Below are 24782 nucleotides of genomic sequence, written 5' to 3' on the forward strand. Positions count from 1 at the left end.
CACAATATTTTGAAGCAAATCCAGCACATTATTTTTTCAGTGTCTCCAACAAAACCTGCTGCATCAAACCCTCTGAATATTCTCACTCTGAAAGTTATTCATGAAAATAAAATATCCAATTACAAATCTAAACTTACTGTTAAAGAAATGGACAAAAACCTCAAACATGATGAAGATGAAACATTAAAAACTGAATTTGACCTCCACAACAAACTTCAGCACTATTCGGTCCTAAACAGAAATACCACATTTACAAAAGATTATCAATGAAACAGTTTAAAGAAAGAATGATTGTGTCTGAATATAGACTAAGTGCCCATGATCTAGAGATAGAGGAACACATCACAGGTCCTTGTTGCCCAGAGAGAAATAGAAACATGTTTGTAATGTTTGGTAATACTGTTATAAAACTGTCATGTCATTAATGCTGAACTGGCAAAAGAATTTAAGGGGGCGGCATTAAATTAGAAAACAAACATTTTAACATTAGACGTTAAATTTCACTTTTTAATTCACTATAGTTTTATATAGAATTGTTCAATAGTCTATAAAGTATTTAACACAATTACATCAGAAGTAACTGTAATAAATTACTGAATAATTAAGACATTACATTACTTTTTTCAATTAAAAATAAATTTAATTACAGTTATTAATTACTTAGTAATTCATTAAACCCAACACTGATAGAAAATACCAAAAATTACAGCTCAAAATAATCTGTTAGTCATATTATTCATTAATCGACAGTATTACATCATATTGAATATTATTGGTTCATATTGGCACACACACACACACACACACACACACACACACACACACACACACACACACACACACACACACACACACACACACACACACACACACACACACTTGTTAGGCTTTTATTTGTGCATGTAACATTGAAACTACATCAATAAGGTTTATGGTTGGTGCTTCATCATCAGGAAGATTTGAATCTTTTCCCAGAACAATCAGAGAAACACTTTACGAGGCTTCATTTCCACATTCCTCATCTGCTGTCCTAAAATTAACATGTTCAGTGAAATGTCCACATCATATATTATACAGCAGTTAAAGACAAAACACAAATGATATTCACATGAACTTTGTTTAAAGCAGAAGTGTGTAATTATTATTTCTCCTATCTCAGATTATTGTGCAGAGAAAACTATAAGTAATCCATTTGTAGGAAACACATTTGCACTTCTCTTTGACACTGTAAAAAACACTGTTTGTTTTGAGCGACCCGTCCAGCTCCACACAACAGCGATGTTGACTCGGCCAGCGGCGTGACTTTGGGACGGGACGATCTGTTTGAATGACACTAGTGCTGCAGAAATGATACACTTGAACTGAAGTTTCTTACCTGAAGTAAATGTTTCATCAGCTGTTCAGATATCCTCAAGTGTTGCGTCGTAAATTCAAGACGCACCGCAGTCAGAGATCCAGTCACAAACACTTTATTGCAGTTTTGTTCAGATCTTTCGGTCTGACACTGAAATTACTGAGAAATAAAGTGCTGAATTTACACATCTCACACATTATCACTGCACTTTATAATATTTAAAGGGATAGTTCAGTGAAAGTGAACGGTTTGTCATCATTTACTCACCCTCATGTTGTACCAAACCCATTTAACATGTGGAACACAAAATGAGATGTTAGGCCTCAGTCACTGAATCTTTTTCCCCATTAAAGTGAATGTTGAATAAGATAATTTATGTTCCACTGAAGAAAGAAAGACATACGGGTTTAGAACAACATGAGGCTGAGAAAATGATGACAGATTTGTAATTTTGGCTCAACTATCCCTTTAAGAGCATGAAACACCTGCTTTAAATGTTGTTTGTCTCTTTCAGACTCCTCCTCCTCAGGTGAAAGATAAACTAGTAAAACAGGATTAATTCTGTGACAAGAGCAGGAACTTACACTTACAGAAACAGAGAAAAAGTTTGACAGTTTTTGTTCCACTGAATCGTCTGAAACAATCAATAAATTCATTGTGAAGTATTTTGTAGGTGATATTCTAGTCAGTAAAGAGGAACATCAACAGTTCTTGACCGGTGAGTACTGAACTGCTGCTAAACAAACCAAAACTCACAAGACAACAATAATAAACCTTTCAAACTATCAGCTACAGTAAGACATCTAACAGATATCTAAGTATTAATCACAGCAGAACAAACAGATACTGAGACTTTTGCTCTTTTATCTGAATTGTCAGTATGTGTTCAGTTTCTTTGGCACTGAAATGTTATTTCTTCTATTGACTTGAAACGTTGCTTTGTTTTCTTCTGTTGAGTCTTCTGATGTTTTCTCTTTATGCTGGTGTTTAACATGTCATAAAAGCTGACAGTCTGCAATTGAACCTCATTGATTCATTTCTAATGGAATATTCTAGAGGACAAATAAAAACAAATATGTGTCAGTATTGAACAAATAAACACGTCACAAATATAGATGATGTCCCGTTTGTTGACAGGTGTTCAGATGATGTCATGGACTCCACAAAGGATCTCAGTGGACAGACAGACACAGGGAAGGTCAAGAGGTCAGAGGATTTCAATGCTTTAATAAAATACACTGATAGATATTTCTGATATGCTGCACAACACTACAGTATAAAAACACTGAGGAGAAATGAGAACAGACTGGATTATCTCAAGTATAAACATGTGAAAACAGCTTTAGGGTAAAGTGAGATCTACAGTCAGATGACAGTGAGACCGGTTTGATTCAGTCACAGACAGAACTGGAGAAACCTGTACAGTCAGTCGTATGTAGAAGGTGAAACTCAAATGTGTTTCTCTGAACATTTTTAGACACAAACTGTCTGAAATGTCCACAAATGGTGGTAAAACTGTGGAGTTTTTTCTATATAAATGTTCAATAATATTAAACAATTTATGAATACAATCATAAAGACAAGAACAGATGAAGGACAAAAAATAAACAAAATAAATAAAAATTATTAATAATAAAACCATCCAAAATATATACATAAATAAGATGAAGACATAAAACGATTACATTTATATAAATATATTATTAATATATTATTATTATATTAATAATATATTATTACATATATTATTATTGTGACTGTTACAATGTTTAACATTATTCCAGATTGTTCTTCAAGTAAAGTTTCAGCAATGGATAAATGTTTTCCCTTCTGCTCTAGTGTGTGATGGCCGCAGTGTTTGTGTGTTTACTGTTACTGTTAAGAGTGTTGCCAACATAAAATACTGCCTTTTGCAACATGGTGAACAAAACACTGCAGTGTCAGAATATAAGATCCAGGAGAAAGTAAATAAGACAGAAATATAATACTAATATATGAATCCTCAAAGTAATAATAATAATACTGTATAATGTTATAATGACAAACTGGACAACAATAAATGCTGTAATTGATGGTTATAATATTAATAAATACCAACTAAATTCCAAAATGTTACTGGTGAAGTAGATTCTTGCACACCCTGTTCACAAAAAACAACAACAACTGGAAAACATCATTCATTATAATTAACTAGATTTTTATTTCATTAAACATTTTGAATGTTCTTTGCTACAACGGCTTATAGGATGAATTTAAAATTATGATTTAAAATCAATTTTACGTAATTTAAGCAACTATTTTCTAAATGGGGCCCCGGGTTGGTCGGTTGTTCGAAAAAAAAAGAAAAAAAAAAAAAAAAAAGTTGGTTTAGGGTTTAGTTACCCTTTAATGAATATGGTGAGTGGTCTTGTTAATACAATGGCAGTGGAGAGTGACTCACTTTAAAACTAAATATAAAAGTATAAATGTGTAATTTTTCACTGTAAATCTTGACGTCTGTTGTGCATTCATGAGTGCTGTGAGAGATGTTTGTTCACAGCGGCTCGAGTGTTTATGTGAGAACTTATGTTGATGTTAGTGACATTGCAAGTTCTCATGTGACATATAATATATAAGACACGTCATTAAATGTGTTTTATTGCACTGGATGTTGAAATTATGTTTTCAGATTACTAAAAAAACACTTGAACTAAACTCTGTTTAATTGCTGTTTTAGTGTCATTCATGGAGAATCTCCTGAACCCAGCTGTGTGTCCATGAAGAGTGACGGGTCAATGAATCCTCCAATTTACTTCAGTTCGGGAGAGTCTTTGATCAACTACAGAAACAAACAGGATGAATCAGAGTCAACTGCTGGGAAAGTGCCATTGGACTCCATTTTTGAGGTGTGAGTGTGTAAGAGAGAGAGAGAGAGAGAAAAATAGAAATAGAGAGAGAGGATGTAAACACACACACATTCATGTCCATACAGGCTGTTTTTTTAATACACACCACATTGAAACCTTTACAGCTTCACCCTCATCTTAATAACACACAAACACACACACACACACACACACACACACACACACACACACACACACACACACTCACTGATTTATTCAAGACAACTGAAGCACAAATAAAATGAGTGATGATTCTTGTCCAATGATCCTTCAGTTCTTGTCTGTTACTGAATGAAGTTTGTTGTTTGAATGTTCACTGATTTCAGGAACTTGAGCACAAAATCATCTCTCTGATGAAGAAAGAGCTGAAGAGTTTCAAGAGACTATTGATCTCAGATTCCCCAGCATGCTCTGAGAGAGAGGAGGAGGATGATGACGGTCAGAGCAGAGTCAGAGAGGGGTTTCTGAAGATCACACTGCACGTCCTGAAGAAGATGAAGCAGACAGACCTCGCTAACACACTTCAAACCAGTAAGAGCTCGCACTCACGCCACTATTACATCACGTCACCTTCAGAGGAAACACACAGTGTCTGGATTCACTCAATATTAGTGAAAGAAAATAAACTTCATGTCTAATGACCATTAAACATCAACATCAATTATAATTCCCATTTCTTTTCCTCTTTACATCAGAACTGATTTCTGTGCATCAACAAAAACTCAAAACAAAACTAAAAGAGAAATTCCAGAGAATTTCTGAAGGAATGTCAAATCAAAGCAGCTCAACACTTGTGAATGAGATCTACACAGAGCTGTACATCACAGAGGGAGGGAGTGCAGAGATCAATAATGAACATGAGGTGAGACAGATTGAGACAGCATCCAGGAGAGCAGAGACACAGGAAACACCAATCAAATGCAATGACATCTTTAAAGCCTTACCTGGACAAGACAAAGCCATCAGAACTGTGCTGACTAAAGGAGTTGCTGGCATTGGGAAAACTGTCTCTGTGCAGAAGTTCATTGTGGACTGGACTGAAGGAAAAGCAAATCAGGATGTTCACTTCATATTTCCACTTCCTTTCAGAGAGCTCAATCTGATGAAGCACAAACATATCAGTTTGATGGATCTTCTTCATCAGTTTTTCACAGATACAAAAGAACTGAGAGAATTGAAAAAATTCCTTGATGACTACAAAGTCATTTTCATTTTTGATGGTCTGGATGAGTGTCGACTTCCTCTAGATTTCCAGAACAATGATATTTTGTGTGATGTGACAGAATCGGCCTCAGTGGATGTGCTGCTGACCAACCTCATCAAGGGGAATCTGCTTCCTTCTGCTCTGCTCTGGATCACCTCTCGACCAGCAGCAGCCAATCAGATTCCTCCTGAGTGTGTTGACCAGCTCACAGATGTACGAGGCTTCAATGACCTTCAGAAGGACGAGTATTTCAGGAAGAGAATAAAAGATGAGCGTCTGGCCAACAGAATCATCACACACATGAAATCATCAAGAAGCCTGTACATCATGTGTCACATACCAGTCTTCTGTTGGATTTCAGCCACTGTTCTCCAGAGACTGTTGAGTGAAGCAGAGAGTGCAGAGATCCCCAAGACTCTCACTCAAATGTTCACACACTTCCTGATCTTTCAGAGCAAACTGAAGAGCCAGAAGTATGATGGGAAATGTGAGGTGGATCTTCAGCAGGCTAGAGAGAGGATTCTGTCTCTGGGAAAACTGGCTTTTCAACAGCTGGAAAAAGGGAACCTGATATTCTATGAGGAGGACCTGAGAGAGTGTGGCATTGATGTCAGAGAAGCGTCAGTGTACTCGGGAGTTTGTACCCAAATCTTCAGAGAGGAGTTTGGACTGCACCTGGGGAAGGTGTTCAGCTTTGTGCATCTGAGCATTCAGGAGTTTCTCGCTGCTCTGTATGCTTTTGTTTCCTTTTCTAAAAAAACATCAGGTCTCTTCAGTAAGTTTAGGTCATCTATGACTGATTTCCTGAAGAGTGAAGTGGACAAGGCCTTACAGAGTGAGAACGGACACCTGGACCTTTTCCTTCGATTCCTTCTGGGTCTCTCACTGAAGTCCAATCAGACAATCTTACGAGACCTTCTGACACAGACAGGAAGCAGCTCTGACAGCAAACAGGAAATAGTTGAGTACATTAAGATGAAGATCAGGGAGAATCCCTCTCCAGAGAAATCCATCAATCTGTTCCACTGTCTGAATGAACTCAATGATCATTCTCTAGTGCAGGAAGTACAAACATACGTGAACAGAAGAGATATCAATCGTCTCTCTGGAGTCCGTCTCTCTCCTGCTCAGTGGTCAGCTCTGGTGTTTGTGTTGCTGAACTCAGAAGAGGAGCTGGATCAGTTTAATCTGAGGAAATATGATCCATCACATGAATGTCTTCTGAGGCTGCTGCCGGTGATCAAAGCATCCAGAAAAGCTGAGTGAGTAATTTAGTGTTTTAAACTCACTTTATTGAAATTAAATAGCAGAGGTTAGATTTGAATTTACTTTGTTAGACTAAAAACAACCCCTTATACTATTTTGATGTTTGTTTGGTTTCATGTGTTACTTTTTATAGTTTTACCTTAATTTTAAACAGACATTGTAGCCAAATAGATTCAAAATGTTTAATGCAAAGTTAATAATCTCGTTTAAAATAACAAAAGCATGTTTTCTACAGTTTTCCACTAAATAAATACAAAATAATACTTTATTTACTTTATACTGACACTTAATCAATTTTATTTATGCTTCCAAATACAATAATAAACATCAGCCTAATATATAAATCATTATTTACCTGCATATATTTTTACTTAAACATTTCTTGTATTAAAATGATGTGCAAAACCCAGTTAAATATGATACAATACTGAATTATTATTGGGGGACTCAGTCAAGTTTATTATTATAATACTGAATATGTATTACTATTATTTTAAGGGTTTGATTGTTTTATACTTTAGTAATGTATTTGTCATATTGAAAACCAGAGAGCATCGTTGATCACTGTGTTCTCTTACCAGAAATGTTGTCATGTCTTCTGAAATGCATGTAAAAGGTCTGCAAAGTTACAAAACACAAAATCAACGCCAAAGGGAGTTACTTTATCCCACAGAAAACACTGCTCCTGAACTGCCTGAAAGACATGGTTTGCAGTCCAGCCATAACTTCTGTGAAATAGCTACGTCACTACGTTGAACATTTGCCTAATTCACGGCTCAGGAGTGCGCTGCTCAGGCCTACCATCCATTTAAAAATTGTATCCCCTTGCATACTTCACTCCGTCACATGGACTTGGATGTATGTCACTGCTTACGTTGTGCGAGTGTCCAATACCTTTTGTAAGACATGCAGTGGGTTTAACTGGAACAACCTTAACCCTTGATTACTTGGAGCGTGTTGAAGGCTGATGTCACTTTGTAGAATTATTTTGTGATTTTTGCACCTGAGAAAAATATTTGGCTTATGTATAAATCATATATGTTTAATTTTATTTCATTATAATTAATTGTTAGACAGGATTAATCAGGATTTGCACAAATTAAAAGAACAGATTAATTTCATTAACAATGAACAGGCTATAACAGTGTGATAAACAGTTTAAGTATTATGCTGTTAATATATAACTTTAATAAACTGCTTAATTGACCTAACTTCACTTCCATCATATATTAGAGTTGTTTTGGGGAAGTTCAAATATGTTTTCGAGACAAAATTCATAGACATCAGGATATTTTGCAGGAACCCAAGTGCTGGGATGCTAAACAAAGAGCTTTCATGAAAAAAAACAAAAACAAACCAAAAACTCTCACAGTAAAATTAATAGAACCAATTTGAAACTAAGAAAATAAACAAGACACCAACTGGAGCAACAGACTAGGAATGACTGACTAACCAAACTCACAAAACGATCTAACAGACACAAGAAGGTAGAAGGCACAGTATGTAGAGGGAGAGCACATGATTAACAGGTGATGACAATCAACACATTAAGGATCAGATGAGGAGGTGTGGCAAGGTGGAATGAGGAGTCAGAGTAAGTAGAGCACATGGGTGACACAAAAACAAACAAAGACATGTGCTCAAAACAAATGCACACATGGAACAAAACAGATAGATCTCCAGAACAAAACAAGTTGGGCAGTCCAGACTGGGTCTTGACAGTAGAAGAGCTTAAAAAAATGTGCAAACGACTTTGAGCAATCAAACACAGTGGCCATATATTTCTCTTTGTACCAAACAGCTGTGCTGAGAAGCCTTCACTTACACATATAGATCAACACACTGTTATCTTGTAATTTCTCTCAGTTTGATGGGCTGCGATCTGAGAGTGCAAAGTTGTTCAGCACTGGCCTCAGTTCTCAGCTCAAACTCCTCAAGTCTGAGAGAGCTGGATCTGAGTAATAATGACCTGCAGGATTCAGGAGTGAAGCTGCTCTCTGATGCACTGAAGAGTCCTCACTGTACACTGGAAATACTGAGGTTTGTGTTTGCAGATGTATTAGTACATTGGAATATACGTTATGAATATATTGTGGTTCATAGCTTTGACAATGAAACAATAAATGGCTCAGTGACCGTCACAACCCTTCATATCAAACTGTAGAGCATTCACTCTGTTATTACCATTCGTTATAAAAAACTGCTTTTTATCATTGTTTCTTTATTTGTTTTAGATTTGCAGCTTGTAGATTCACTGATCAGTGCTGTGAAAGTTTGTCTTCAGTTCTACAATCATCAAAATCCCTTAGAGAGCTGGATCTGAGTAACAATGACCTGCAGGATTCAGGAGTGAAGCTGCTCTCTGATGCACTAAAGAGACCTCACTGTACACTGGAAATACTGAGGTTTGTGTTTGCAGATTCATTAGTACATTGGAATATACGATATGAATATTGTGGCAGGGCAGAGGGCGGGGCCGGGTCGTGATCATACACACCCGGTCCCGTATTAGGCTAATCAAGCTTCCGAGGTTTAAAGGTCGACTGCAGAGTATCGTGCGGGAGAGAGAGATCATTAGCGGACATGTCCGTCATGTGTGTGTTTGTGTCTTCTTTTAACTTTATCATTAAAATATTATTTATATTGAAAAGCCGGTTCTAGCCTCCTCCTTTCCATTGAATACCTTTACAAATATATTGTGGTTCATAGCTGTGACAATGGAACAATAAATGGCTCAGTGACTGTCACAACCCTTCATATCAAACTGTAGAGCATTCACTCTGTTATTAACACTTGTTTTATAAAACTGCTTTTTATCATTGTTTCTTTATTTGTTTTAGATTTTCAGATTGTAGATTCACTGGTCAGTGCTGTGAAAGTTTGTCTTCAGTTCTACAATCATCAAAATCCCTGAGAGAGCTGGATCTCAGTAATAATGACCTGCAGGATTCAGGAGTGAAGCTGCTCTCTGATGCACTAAAGAGTCCTCACTGTACACTGGAAATACTGAGGTTTGTGTTTGCAGATTCATTAGTACATTGGAATGTACGATATGAATATATTGTGGTACATAGTTGTGGTTACTGTGTACCAGTGGTTGACCGATATGGGGTTTTTAATGGCCGATATCGATATCCAGAGAGCAGAGTGGCCAATAGACCGATACAAGTCTGACATATCACACGATGGCATGTGACAACAAAACAAACCGTGACTAGTCGTTTACATGTCCATATGCTCAAATCACGTGCAGGCAGGTGATTTTCGTCACCAAACGGGGAAATTTATCGGCCAACGCCGATAATTAAATATTTCAGAATATCATCGGATTTATGGGCCTTGGCGATGTAACTGTCGCCAACTACTGTGTACTTGTGGATGGGCTCCCTCTGCTGAGTCTGTTTCCTCTCAAGTTAATCAAGTTATTCTGATTGTGACATCACAGTTCAAAATTATCACAACATTAATTTATGACCAGCTCTTTAGAAAACTCGGTAACACTTTAGAATAAGGTTCCTTCATTAATGAATAACTACACAGGAACAAATGAGTAACACAATGTTAACAATCTAGTAACTACTATTAACTAACAAGAAGCTCTGATTAAAAAATTAGTAAGTAATAGCAAACAGATGAAAGTGGTAGGTCACTATTAACTGATGAATAACTACTATTTTTTAATGCTTCCCAGGAACTACTGAAAAAGTTTCATAATTCATGCAAAACTAATCAATAACTAATGCAGGACAAATGACTAGCACCACATTAACATTTTAACTGCTACTGTAAACGAATACACAATGTTGTTTACATTATCAATATGTAATAGCATAGCAGAATTATGATTTGGGAAAGCTGTCAATAATTAGCTTATGCTGTCTCCTAGAACTATTTATCAACTGAATAATTTTAAAGAAATTGATTTTTAAATGCAGTTGTCGGGACCTTACTTGTCCTGTGGCCAATTTTCTGGCATTCCTCTGGACTGGCATTGAATCACTAGAGTCATGGTGACTACTGGAACATGTTGAGTCATCAGCCATCCAAATACCATATACAGTTATTTTATTATTTAACCTACCTCTCAAATAAATATGTTTTTATGTATGTCTCCTAGCTCATATATACATATATATATGTGTGTGTGTGTGTGTGTGTGTGTGTGTGTGTGTGTGTGTGTGTGTGTGTGAATATCTTGTGAATGAATAGAAGATTCTACACTTCAGGATTGGCTTTTCATAAGTAACTACTGTAATAATCATGGTAACTAACTAGTTACATCAGTGCCATCTTTGATTTTTATGTGAATTACAGTGAGGCTGTGAGAGATAGACGTTCAGTCTCTTCAATGGGTTATACAGTCATTTAAAGTGTTTTAGCTACTTTTTTAAGTTTGAATAATTGTTTCCTTTTCTGCACATTATGGATAAAAGATAGTTATAAACAAATTCTTTCAAAGACAGAAAACTAAGCTTTCACTAAATTTACACTTGCATTCATATTCTAATTTCTTGAAGATGTGACACGATGTGAACACAGAGATATGTGATGCTCACTGGTTTTTATGGTGCATTCTGGGATTTTTGGGGAGTGACTGTTTTAGTGCACTGGAACAATTTTGTGATTGGGACAATCCTAAAAATGGATGACTCCATGACCAGTGTGCTGACTAATTATCTAAAGCTTATTGAGATGCACCATATGAGTTCAGTCTCAGTGTACTTCACAGGTAACAGGGGCCTGATGGATGGATGGATATATATATATATATATATATATATATCCATCCATCCATCTTCAACCGCTTATCCAAAGTCGGGTCGCGGGGGCAGGGGGCCCCAAACTTCCCTATCCCGAGCCACATTAACCAGCTCTGACTGGGCGACCACGAGGCGTTCCCAGGCCAGTGTTGACATGTAATCTCTCCACCTAGTCCCGGGTCTTCCCCGAGGCCTCCTCCCAGCTGGACGTGCCTGAAACACCTCCCTAGGGAGGCGGCCAGGGGGCATCCTAACCAGATGCCCAAACCACCTCTATATATATATATATATATATATAGTTATGTTATGTACATACAAAATTTGCATTTAAATTATTTTATTTTTTTATATAATCTTGCCGTAAATATGTGCACACAGTCTGGACACTCTTGACTGTGCACTCGCACTCTTATACTGGTGTGTGTGAATTGGTGACTCCAACTGTTCAAGTAATGAACTCATCAGACTCATTATTGCAGATGATACGCAGCTCTGCATATCGTTCCAGCATCATGATCCAACTGTCTCAACTCGTATCTGTTACATCCTCGGGCGTATGTCTTTATGTTGTCTCCCTGTTTGTGTTTTTTTTTTTTTTTTTTTTCGTTTTGTTTTCCATCTGCCTTTCATGACAGTTTAAAATGCCACCAGGTGATGACTACAAATCAATTCCCTGTTAGGATTGGCTGACAAGAGGATAAATTCTGGGTGGAACCAACACATAAAGAGAGAGACAATGAGAAGCAGACTGTTTGTAGGCTGTCTCTGATAGGTGTTCCTTTCTCCTGCCCCAGATTGTGTACATTCTTAATACTTTGCTCACAACACTAAACAGAGTACACTTTATGACCATTGCATAGACTCTCATTATTTGTTTTGTATTGTTACATTTTTCATTTACTTGCTTTGTTTATCATTTTATGGAAGCCATTGGGAGGTGGGTAATATTTATTTTCTATTTAACCTTTTTTCTCCTGTTTCTACCTAACAAGGGAGTCCGGGTTGAAATGTGTTGCTTATTTGTGTTTATTGGCAAGGCAGGAGAAGGGAATTATAAAATCTCTCCTTGTTGCACCTTTCCAACCCTAGGCTGGGGAGGGTGTAACATATCTCTGCCTGCCTTTTGGAGATATCTGCCTGAATGAAGGAACACCACCTTCATCTCAACCTGGCCAAGACCAAATTCGTTGATGGAACTTGTGATCCCAACAAACCCATCTGTTACTGTTCATCTGTGCTCCAGTATTGTGAGACCTATCAGGACAGCTGAAACCTGAGAGTAGTAATTGATGAACAGATACATTTTAGTACTCGCATCTCATCAACTGCCTGGTCTTGCAGGTTTGTGCTTTATTACATCAGAAAAATCAGACCTTTCCTGTCTGAATATGCTGCACAGTCCCTGGTCCAAGCCACTACAGATGGTCCTGAATGTGGTAGCACGTCTGTTTTTCAACCAGTTTTTCTTTTGGTCTTCCTCCACTGGCTATGCACCAAATTCAAAGCTTTGAGTTTGGCTTTCAGGAGACCCAGTGGCACAGCACACTCTTACTGCTGGTGGTCCCATCACAACGAGGCACTTCACATTCATTTGCTTTCTCTGTCCCCCGGTTGTGGAATGAGCTTTCAACCACCTGCCGTTCTGCTGAAACCATTTCAAAATTTAAGAAAAAATCCTTATCTGTCTCTTTCTTCTGTGCTAGTTTCTGTACTATTATAGCAACACTTAGAACTTGGCAGTGTGATCCAGCAGGTACAGTTTACTTTTATATGACAAAGTGTTTATGTTCCTTATTTGTAAGTCACTTTGGATAAAATGGTCTGCTTAATGACTAAATGTAAATGTAGTTTGTCTGACTTTTTATGTGTGTGTTTGTGGATTTTCTTACTGTTGATGTCTGTGTGTTTTTAGATTATCTGACTGTTGAATGAACATTAATTTATATAGCGCTTTACACAGTGAACAGTGAACCCCTACTCTTTACGAGAAGTGCTCTAGGATGTTTTTAATAACCAAAGAGAGTCAGGACCTGATTTTAACATCTCATCCAAAGGACAGTATCTTTTTCCAGTATAATGTCCCCTTCACTGGGGCATTAAGACTGACACAGACCACAAGGTGAGCACCCCCTTCTGGACTCCCTGATATCTCTTCCAGTCAGAAACTTAGTTTTCCGCAGGAGGTCTCCCATCCAGGTACTGACCAGGCTCAACCTTGCTTAGCTTCAGTGGAAACCAGTCTTGAGCTACAGGTTAATATGGCTGCTGGTAAAAACTGATGTTTGTTTGTAGGTTATCTGACTGTTGATGTGCGTTTTTAGATTATTTGACTGGTTATATGCACGTTTTTAGATTATCTGACTGTTATGTTTGTGTGTTTGTAGATTATCTGGCTGTATGGTGACAGAGGAAGGCTGTTGTTCTGTGGCATCAGCTCTGAGATCAAATCTCTCACGCCTGAAAGAGCTGGATCTGAGCTACAATCACCCAGGAGAATCAGGAGTCAGGCTGCTCTCTGAAAGAATCAACGATCCAAACTGCACACTGGACAAACTTAAGTATGTTGAGCTGTAAAACCCTGTTTATACCCATATTAACCCCTTAAACCCAGGCCCTAATTGGTCTTGAATTTATTGAATGGTCAGTGAATTCACTGAAACAGCACCTGTATTTATTCCTTTTAAAAAATGGAAATCCTTAACAAATACACACAGAAGACATATATTTTTAATGTTTCATTAGAATGAGGACATTGTTGTAAGCATTACATTTTATATATAATTTTATATATAATTTTTACCCATTTTAGGAAAACAATTCAAAAGAACAATTTTTAAGTCACTTAACCCTTTCACACTCACTGGTGCATATTTTTGATGGTTTATGTCTGGCACTCTTAGAGTAGTGTCACACATTTGTGTTTCTGCAACAGTCAGTGATGTCAGATTCAAATCTGTTTTCATTACAACATTAAACTGCACTGCCCAAGTGCCTGTAATTCATATTCACACAAACTGAAGCTCATACAGTCTTTTCAAGCACATGGTATGATTATTTTATGACTTAGACATCCAAATGGTCACAAAATTACTACTATAAAAGTTTACATTTACATTTATGTATTTGGCAGACGCTTTTATCCAGACGCTTTTATCCATTCCCCCCGGAGCAACCTGGAGTTAAGTGCCTTGATCCAGGACACAATGGTGGTGTCTGTGGGGATATAACCAGCGACCTTCTGATTACCAGATTACCAGTTATGTGCTTTAGACCACTAGACCACCAAGTAACTCAAACAGCAAAATTGTCACAAAACATCACAATAACAGACATCAGAGATGTACATATATTAAACCTGTAAACATACACAGTCACAAACATTGTTACTCCTATCATTATGTGGACTCTCCATAGACACAATTATTTTTATTATATATATTCTATCCCCTAAACCTAACCCTCACAGAAACATTTGGGATATTTACATTTAAAAAAATATATATAGTATGTACGTTTGAATTTTTAAGGACACTAGAGATGTCCTCATAAACCACATTTATAGCATAATACCTTCGTAACTACTAGTGTATGACCTAATAAAACCACCAAACATACATACACTCACTTACACACAAACACACAGTGTACAGACAGACCGTATTGATGATTTCTGACTATTTTTATAACTATGTATAAAAGCGGAAGTGAAACAAATACAGTACAGTAGACAAAACCCATTTGTTTATATGTATATACAGTATTTTTAAATATATTTTTATATATACATTTTTTAATATGACAAATCAAGAATTCAGTATATTACTCGTCTACACTGTGAAGTGTCACGTGACCTCATTCTAACAGATTTTGCATTCTTTTGATATTTTGCGTGTGGACATAACTCACTCTGGGGGGCATTCAAGGGAATTCAGAACCTACTCATGAAAAGGGAAAAACTAAATTATTCATGGTTTTGATTTAGGGCAGTCCCCTAAATACAGAAAAGGTGACAAAGTGCAAATTTGATTAAAGGTGCAGTATTTAAGATTCAGAAACCCTTGTTATTAATGACAGCTGTGGCCGTGAAGTGAACTGCAGCAGCTACCTGTTGCTCGTGAACTCCATAGGGACACGAGCGAGCATTTACCAAAACAATGATGTAACCTACAAAGAGACTGAACGTGATTCACCGGCATCATGCTGACAGATGAGGTAGCATAATTAAAATGACACAGTTATGATTGTTTTACAAACTTTGAGACTGTATATTATATTTGACTCTCCAGTGCTGGAACAGGGCTAAAAAAGTGTGGATATCGGTCTGACTATGTGAGACTATAGTTTGCATGATACATTGACTGCATTTATATGATGCCGATGTCGGTGTTAGCTAGCTAGTCAGCTTTATCAATAGCTGTTAGCTAAATTTGGTGGATGATGACAGTAGCTGTTTATAAAATAGACTGTACATTATAAATATGTTGACACAATTCAGTATTGATCTGATTCATCACAACTGACATTTTGATATATCGATGCGCTATTGTTTTATAATAATAGATGATATATATTTTCTGTATAATCAAGTTACGTTACACTAATGAATGTGTCTTTTTGCATTATCTTGAACATTGTCTAGCATTCATTTCATTGCTATTGTAGTTTAGCTAAAATGACACAGATCAATCCTTATGGCTCAATATTTAAATTTTTTGCAGTTATCTCATGAAAATCAGTCTACAGGCTTTAATAGGCAACCTAGGAAGTCTGTGAAGGGCTCATTTTATAAGTTGTGTTACAAGCCGTTCACACATTGGCAAAAAAAGGTGCTGCTTGCTTGATATAACCAAAATATTGTTGAAATGGTTTTGCAGTATTTGGTTGGGTAAGACTTTCCCTTTTTATTGGATGGGGAACACAGTGGACAGTGACAGTGATTCAGGGAAAAGGTCTTTTAGTCTCTTACTTCAGTTTTCTTGCCTTGACAGTAAAAATCAATTCTATATCAAAACTGCTATTCAAATAAAAGTGACATGTTCAAATCTTACGGATCATAACAGAAGCAGCATCACTGGTAAATGATGCAAGAGTGTCTGCAGGTCTGCATTTCTCTGCTGTAATGATGTTGAAGATGGTTTCTGTAATAGTTGCAGCATCTCCAGTAGGGATGTAACGGTTTAACAGTTTCACGATATACCCCAGTTTAATAATAGATGATTTTCACACCATAGACATTCTTATTCACAGTATTGCATGAATATAAAATCTGTTTAAATATAAAATCTGAACTTTTCTAAAATCCAAATCAGTGTAATGATGACATCATCAGATACATTTGATAAATCGTGATTTGCTCATTTTACATTGAATGCACACTTCATTTAAAGGCACGGCACGGGCTCATCTCACCACAAAGACATGTCGGACCCTGAACATTTATTTACACCATCAAAAGCTTTTTCTTGGTCCAAATCTAAAAATCCTACATTAAGATTATTGTCTCTGGCAAAAGAAATCAGATCATGTATTCAAAACAAATGATCAAATATTGTGCGTTTAGGAATACAATATGACTGGTCAGCGTGAATTAATTTAGATATGTAAATTTTGAATCTGTTGGTTAATGCTTTGGACAGTATCTTATAGTACATTTATTTCACTGCTGAAATCTGCAGTGTGAGAGTATTTTGGACATTTTGGGTTTGGCACCATTAATGGTTCTCAGTTATTCTGTTTGGAAAGTTTGTTGCATCGTCCCATGAAATCTGTGGAGGATAATATATTTAGATGCAAACGGATTGTGTTTATATGAAATGTTACGATGAGCTTATTTTCATTTTATATGATTTATTATTTGCTTAAGTGCAGCACAACAGCAAGACTACAATATGTTTAATACTAATAATATGTTTTATTTGTAAAGTACTAAATAGGGTTTATAAAGTGCATTAGCATACAGGAAATGAACAGTGATACTGTAGCACATTTGCTTGTGTTGTGCTCTGTCACTGTATTAAGCTCATTTAAAAAGTGTTACAAATAAACACAATAGCACACAAATCTGTTTAAAATGATGTACACTCACATTAGATGATGACTCCAGTCAGATACTGACCTCAATAAAAGCTGTTTAATTGTACATTGAGCGGGTCGCCCCTCATGGATGCTGCCATGTTGACCGCACATAACAAACTGTCTTGCAGTTGATCAGTTACTACCACTAATAATATCAATAATGATCACAGATCTGTGATGGACTGGCGACCTGTCCAGGGTGTCCCCCGCCTTTCGCCCAATGTTAGCTGGGATAGGCTCCAGCCCCCCGCGACCCTGTACACAGGATAAGCGGTTGACGATGGATGGATGGATGGATGATCACAGATAAACGGTGTGACATCAAGCACCAAGAGCGAGCACACAACGGTCTCATCAGCCGCCAGAGAGATTACGAGTCGCAGCAGTCCATCTTACAGACATTTTTGTGTGGCGCAGCAGCAGTTAACAGGGGCGGTGCAGGATTTTTCACAGGGGGGGTCGGGCAGTGATCAGTCTGTGGTGTCAGTATAAAGTCCAAAACCACTGGTACTATTGGGACGAATAAGAGCCAGATAAAAACTTACTGCTGCACTTTTAAAAGCGGCGCTAACACTGATCTGGAGCCGTTTCATAACCCAGGATTAAAAGTGTTGCTAATCACCTTTCAGAGTTACAAGTGTGAAACGTTACTTTACTGGAGGTTAAAGCGGGGTTAAAAGACAATAACCCAGGGTTAAGTGCAGTGTGAAAGCACTTGAGTTTATTGTTGGTGGGATGTTGTGTGTGTGTATTGCAGGGGTGTTAAACTCAGTTCCTGGACCCCTCACACCCCTCATGTGTTGTAAGACTGTCAGTGGATTGAAATATTGAATCACGATTAATCACATATTTGTTTTGTTGTTAGTGTTAACACATTCAGTTCCAGGAAAACTAAATAACAGTCCTGTGTGTCTTTATTAGAGTCTTTTCTGAAAGTTTCAACTAGTTGATCAAAAATGAGGCTATAAAACCATCAAACTTTTACATGCCAATAAAGCTAATAAATATAAATTAATAAAGAGAGAGAGAGAGAGAGAGAGAGAGAGAGACATTCTCTGTGTGTTATTTCAGATAAAATCACTTTGAATTAAGTTTCAGGTGAGCTGAATGTGATGTCATCATTTGTGTGTGTTTGTGTTTTTATAGTGTGGATCATGGAGGAGAGTTCAGGATTACAGCAGGACCACGCACATGTAGATCAACACACACACACACACACACACACACACACACACACACACACACACACACACACACACACACACACACACTCACACATACACACACATTCACTATCACACACACACACACACACACACACACACACACACACACACACACACACACACTGGTTTAGTGATTGTTGTGTTTTAAGTGTTTTTTCTCTTCTTGTGTTCAGATGTCTGTGATCTCACACTGGATTCAAACACAGCACACTCTGAACTCATTTTGTCTGAGGGGAACAGGAAGGTGACACGTGTGAGAAAGCGTCAGTCATATCCTGATCATCCAGAGAGATTTGATGAGTGTCGTCAGGTTCTGTGTAGAGAGAGTCTGACTGGACGCTGTTACTGGGAGACTCAATGGAGTGGAGATGTTGATATATCAGTGTCATATAAAGAAATCAGCAGGAAAGGATCGAGTCGTGACTGTTGGTTTGGATTCAATATAAACTCCTGGAGTCTGTTCTGCTCTAATAACAGATTCACTGTCTGTCACAATAATAACAGCACTGTCATACGTCCCCCTTCACACGGCTGTAAGAGAGTAGGAGTGTATGTGGACTGTCCGGCCGGCACTCTGTCCTTCTACAGCGTCTCTGACACACACACACTCACACACTTACACACACTCAACACCACATTCACTCGACCCCTCTATGCTGGATTTACAGTTTATCCTGATTCCTCAGTGTGTGTGTGTGTGTGTGTGTGTGTGTGAAATTGATCATCAGAGACACACACACACAACTGGATGAGTGAAATATACTCACTGTATCTCACATCAACACAACTCCAAACTCTTTCTAGAAATCATTTCATCAATGAAACTGATTGAATTCAATACAATGACAGTACTTTGTGTCTCACTGTGATGTGATTGAACTTATTTACTATCAGATTCAATAATAATAGGGGGGACGGGTGTAGTTAAAGGTGCTGAAGCAAAACGTGTTTCAACTCACTGAATTTTTGAGTTCTCAATATTCCACAATTTTACTAGAAATGTCACTAATTCAAACCTTTGCAAGAACATCACAGACCTCATCATGAGTTGATGTCAAATACACGGTGTTCCTTTGTGACAACCTTCCCCAGTACCGACACATGCTGGGGTAAGTTGTGACAATTAGACAAAAGAAGCAAAAACAGAGACACACCAGGTGTGTGTGTGTGTGTGTGTGTGTGTGTGTGTGTGTGTGTGTGTGTGTGTGTGTTTGTAAATTGTCGACTAGAATAATCTTTCTTTATATGTTTAATGAACACTTCTACAATGTTTCTGTGTAAAGAACAATATCAATGTATGTGTGTATATTCTGAATCAGAGTCACAACAGATCTGACTGACTTGCCCTTTTTGTGACCTCATCAGATGCTTTTTTTTAAACATTGACAGGCAAAGAAAGAGAGATGCTGTCTGTCTTTTCCACTGTCTATGAATTCTGTACAATTATGAAAATCAAGAACATGTTGTTAGTTGAAAGTAAGGGGATGTTTGTAACACTTTGTAAAGGTGTGTTACAACTCGCCCCACCCGTCAGCCATTGCTGTATTAGCACAGTGGTTTAAAGTTAGCAGGGGAAATGTATCACAATTTGCCAGAGAAACTAGAATTTAATCTAATTTCATTAATATGATTTTATCTGTAATAGTATTTGTTGTAAACAAAATAAAGTATTGGTCAAAAAATGTACTTCCAATGAATAAATGAGTCTATATATGAACTCTTTATTAAACACACGGCACATTCAGATACTCATTGTTTTATTTATACTAAATAAACATTTACAAATACAGAATTCTTGTGATTTTTCTACAGTATTATAACTGTCCCAGCTGCTTAGAAACTAGAAAATAAAGGGGAGATCATATTTGCAGAATACCCAGAGAAGGATATAATGTATTTCAAGAATCACACCAAGAAAAATGGAAAAAACAACCAAAAGATCAGAAACTCTTTCCACACATATATTGGTATATAGACGATATTTACATAAACACATGTCAAACAATAACACCAGCCAAGCAAACAATCCCAAATAGCAACTGTAGGCGATCGTAAGAGGATTCTGGAGAATGAGTTATGGTAGGTACACGAGACGTCAAAAGTCAATTTCCTCAGGATGAGACCATGTTTCTCAATAGTTCTTAAGAGATCATATAAATGTCTAACAGAAAAGTTATTTTCATTCCTTGGCTAATGACATTACTGCTCCCAAAGGGAATCAAGGAAATAGGTCCTCTGGTAAGTAATCCAGGAGAATCATAACAGCACAAAAAATCCTCTACAAGAAAAATAAATACAACAAATTGCCTTCTCATCCATAAACAAACAATATATTTACAAAAAAAACTGGTCAACTAAATCAAAAATATTCAAAAATCAAAACATTAAATAACATCACTTATATTTGGGCAGCAAACAAACAGTTTCCCAAACCAGGATTTTCAAGAATAGCAGCCAACAGCATGTGGTAAGTCACACTGGATATAATACTTCTTCTTCTTCTGTTGTTGTTTTATGGCGGTTGGCAATCCAACTTAAATGGTGCATGCCCGCCACCTACTGGATTGGAGTGTGGAGCGCTAAATGGTTGGAAAGTTGGAGAAAGGAGATAGGAGAGAAAAAAAAAAAAAAAAACACCTTATATCCTATTAATCAATCTTGTATCTTTTAAGAAATTAAATGATTCTTCATAAATTCTTGATTGCTTTGGGCCATTTCCTAGCAAAACCTGAAGAGATACGTCATTTACTCCCAAAGATCTTAAGGCTTGAGTTAGATGTAATCTTGCTCTTTCATACGCATCACATTTTATAACAACATGTTCTACAGATTCTTCTAGACCACATTTATCACATTTACCAGTCTCATGTTTCCCTATTCTATACAAATATTTATTTAGTGCACAATGTCCAATATGCATTCTAGAAATTAAAACGTCCTCTTTCCTGTTTCCAAATTTTCTTCTTTCCAGACCAACTATTTTTTGAATACGATGCAAATGTCTTCCTTTAATTCCACTATCCCATTCTTTCTGCCATATCTTTCTTATTTCATTCGCTATAATTCCTTTAACTTCAGTTTTACTAAATGATACTTGAATGTCAATTTGAGAATGATTCAAAGCCTGTTTAGCCAGATGGTCTGCCTCCTCATTTCCTTTAACACCCACATGAGATGGTACCCACAAAAAATGTACAATAAGCCCAGATTGTTTTATTCTAAATAGACTCTGCATCACTTCAAATATCAGATCTTGTCTTGCTACTGATATGCCACTTGACAAACTATTGATAGCTGAAAGTGAATCTGTGCATATCACTGACCTTGTAGGTTGTATTTCCTCAAGCCATTGAAGAGCTAGGAATATTGCTATTAATTCAGAAGTATATACCGAAATATGGTTAGTGATCCTCTTTGAAATTTTAACTTTAAAATTAGGTATGTAAACTGCTGCTGCAGTAAATCCAGAATCAGGATCCTTTGATCCATCTGTATAAATTTGCACTGCCTTATAGTATGTTTGATCAATATATTGTTGTACTGTTACACTATCCAACACATTTCTTTCCTTGTTGTGCTTCTCTTCATACAACTGTAGGTCCACTAGAGGCATTGGGAAAAGCCACGGAGGAATTGCTGACATAGCCACAGAAGGGGAAATGTCGAGCTCACTAACTCTATACTTTGAGCCTCCTTATTAGCTGTCCATCCAAAACTTGTTGATTTTTTATATTCGTATTCCCAGCAATTATTCAAGACTTTCTTAACTGGATGACTATCTGAATGACCTTTTACATTAATCCAATATCTCATCTTTAATTTGAGCCTTCTAATTTCTAGAGGCATTTCGTTCATCTCTACTTGTACTGCTGTTATTGGAGATGATCTTATTACTCCACAACATATTCTCATTGCTTGTGACTGCAGTGCCTCAACTTTTAAAAGTAATGTTTTAGATGCAGAACTGTACACCATACATCCATAATCAATGGCAGCTCTTATTAGTGCACAATAAATACTTTTAATAGACTGACGGCATGCCCCCCATTCAGTTCCTGCCAAACACCTCATTACATTAATTGCTTTTTTACATTTGTCAATCATTTTCTGAATATGTACTTTAAAATTTAGTTTTTAGTCCATCCACATTCCCAAGAATCTAACTACTGCTGTTTGCTCCAGTTGATGTCCATACAGATTAATATTAACAGTTGGGATAATCCTTCTTTTTGTAAAACAGATTACCTGAGTTTTTGACACTGAAAAACGAAAACCCCATTCAAAAGCCCAATTCTCTACCTTTCCTACAGCAGTTTGAATACACCTTTTCACGTGCTCAACATTTCGACCTCTCTTCCACAGTGCCCCATCATCTGCATATAAAGACCTCCCTATCCCTGAATCTATCTGAGAAAAAACTTCATTTATCATTATATTAAACAGAATTGGACTGCTAACACTTCCTTGTGGTGTTCCGTTCTCTACTTGATAAACCTGAGAATAATCTGACCCAACCCTCACTTGTATAGTTCTTTTAAACAGAAAATTCATAATCCAGTTATACATTCTACCTTCTATTCCCATTCTATCCAGTTGTATTAAAAGTCCCTCTTTCCACATCATATCGTAAGCTTTTTCTACGTCAAAAAATACTCCTACTAACACTTCCTTATTAACCTGGGCTTTCCTAATTTCAGCTTCCAGGCATAAAACAGAATCCATTGTGCTTCTCCCTTTTCTGAAACCACATTGAAAGGCAGAGAAAAGGTTTCTCTTTTCAATAACATATAAGAGTCTGTTCATGACCATACGCTCCATTATTTTACATAAATTTGATGTTAATGCTATGGGCCTGTAATTAGTGGGCTGCGAATGATCCTTCCCTGGCTTCGCTATAGGCACTATGATCCCATGCTTACAGTCAGCTGGCAATTTCCCTGACTCCCACACCTTATTAAAAAGACTCAAAATAATATTTAGAGATGTTTCTGATAGGTGTTTGACCATCTCATAACAGATATCATCTCTACCTGGAGAAGTTTGTTTTACCCCAGCAAGCGCTTTCTTTAATTCAAACAAGGTAAACTCTAAATCTAAAGTACTTCCTGATGCTCCTTTTTCCTCCAGAATTTGAGGGTTCTTACTCACGCTCAGATCCCTAAAGCTCCTCATTTCTTCTGTTATATTTGAATTACTATGGATATTATAAAATGTTTCTGCTAACACCTTTGCTTTTCCAATGTCTGATATAACTCATCTGTTGTTGTATTCTAGGACAGGAATGCTACTGTTTCCTTGTTTTCCTCCCATCTTTCTTATCATATTCCATACTTCATTAATTTCAATATCTTCTCCAATCCTATTACAAAATTCCCTCCAATATATTTTCTTAGATGTCCTAATTACTCTTCTCACTATAGCCTGTGCTCTTTTATAATTAATAAAATCATTATAATTGAGAGATCTTCTTACTCTCTTAAGCGCTTTATTTCTTTTTTTAATTGCCTCATTGCATTCCTCATTCCACCATGGGACAGCTTTTCTCCTGCATCCTGACCTCTTCTTACCAATTACTTCTTCAGCTGAACTCCGAAGAACTTCACTTACCTTATGATTAAAAACTTCTACATCCTCTATAGAATTACTAATTTCTGCCATTTTGTTTTGACATACTTCCATATATTTATCCCAGTCAGCTGTTTTAAATTTCCACCTTGGTAACCTTTCCACCACTGTTTGGGCTATGTCCACCCCGATTGTACAACTGATAGGAAAATGATCACTACCTATTGAACTATGATTTAGAACTTTCCAAACACATTTTCCTGCTAAACTTTCAGAAACAAGGGTCAAGTCTAACATTGAATATTTTCCCTGTGCCAAATCAATTCTTGTAAAACTTCCATCATTAATGCATACTAACCCTCTCCATTCAAGCATGTCTTCTATTATCTGTCCATTATGATCTGTTATTGTGCTACCCCATAATGTGTGCATTAAAGTCCCCACACC

At 36.9% G+C, this 24782-nt stretch overlaps 1 protein-coding gene across 3 annotated transcripts; it reads left to right on the forward strand.

Annotated features, from left to right (window-relative positions):
• Window positions 1–1905: 1905 nt before the first annotated feature.
• Window positions 1906–20524, forward strand: LOC127650390 (NACHT, LRR and PYD domains-containing protein 3-like). Of its 3 annotated transcripts, none has more exons than XR_007971438.1 (11): window positions 1906–2072; window positions 2492–2560; window positions 4071–4239; window positions 4566–4770; window positions 4935–6705; window positions 8576–8749; window positions 8944–9114; window positions 9550–9720; window positions 13854–14027; window positions 14600–18737; window positions 18944–19035. XR_007971438.1 is itself a non-coding variant. In XM_052135801.1 (11 exons), the coding sequence occupies exons 2-11, from the start codon at window positions 2508–2510 to the stop codon at window positions 19483–19485; spliced, it is 3477 nt and encodes a 1158-aa protein (XP_051991761.1). In that variant the 5' UTR covers window positions 1906–2072; window positions 2492–2507; the 3' UTR covers window positions 19486–20524. The 3 variants fall into 3 exon arrangements, 2 of the variants coding, with proteins under 2 accessions (XP_051991761.1, XP_051991762.1); XM_052135801.1 differs by having other exon boundaries at window positions 18691–18737; window positions 18944–20524; XM_052135802.1 differs by lacking the exons at window positions 8944–9114; window positions 9550–9720 and having other exon boundaries at window positions 18691–18737; window positions 18944–20523.
• The last annotated feature ends 4258 nt before the right edge of the window (window positions 20525–24782 follow it).

This window comes from Xyrauchen texanus, chromosome 10 (genome assembly GCF_025860055.1).
Source record: "Xyrauchen texanus isolate HMW12.3.18 chromosome 10, RBS_HiC_50CHRs, whole genome shotgun sequence".
Lineage (NCBI taxonomy): Eukaryota > Metazoa > Chordata > Actinopteri > Cypriniformes > Catostomidae > Xyrauchen > Xyrauchen texanus.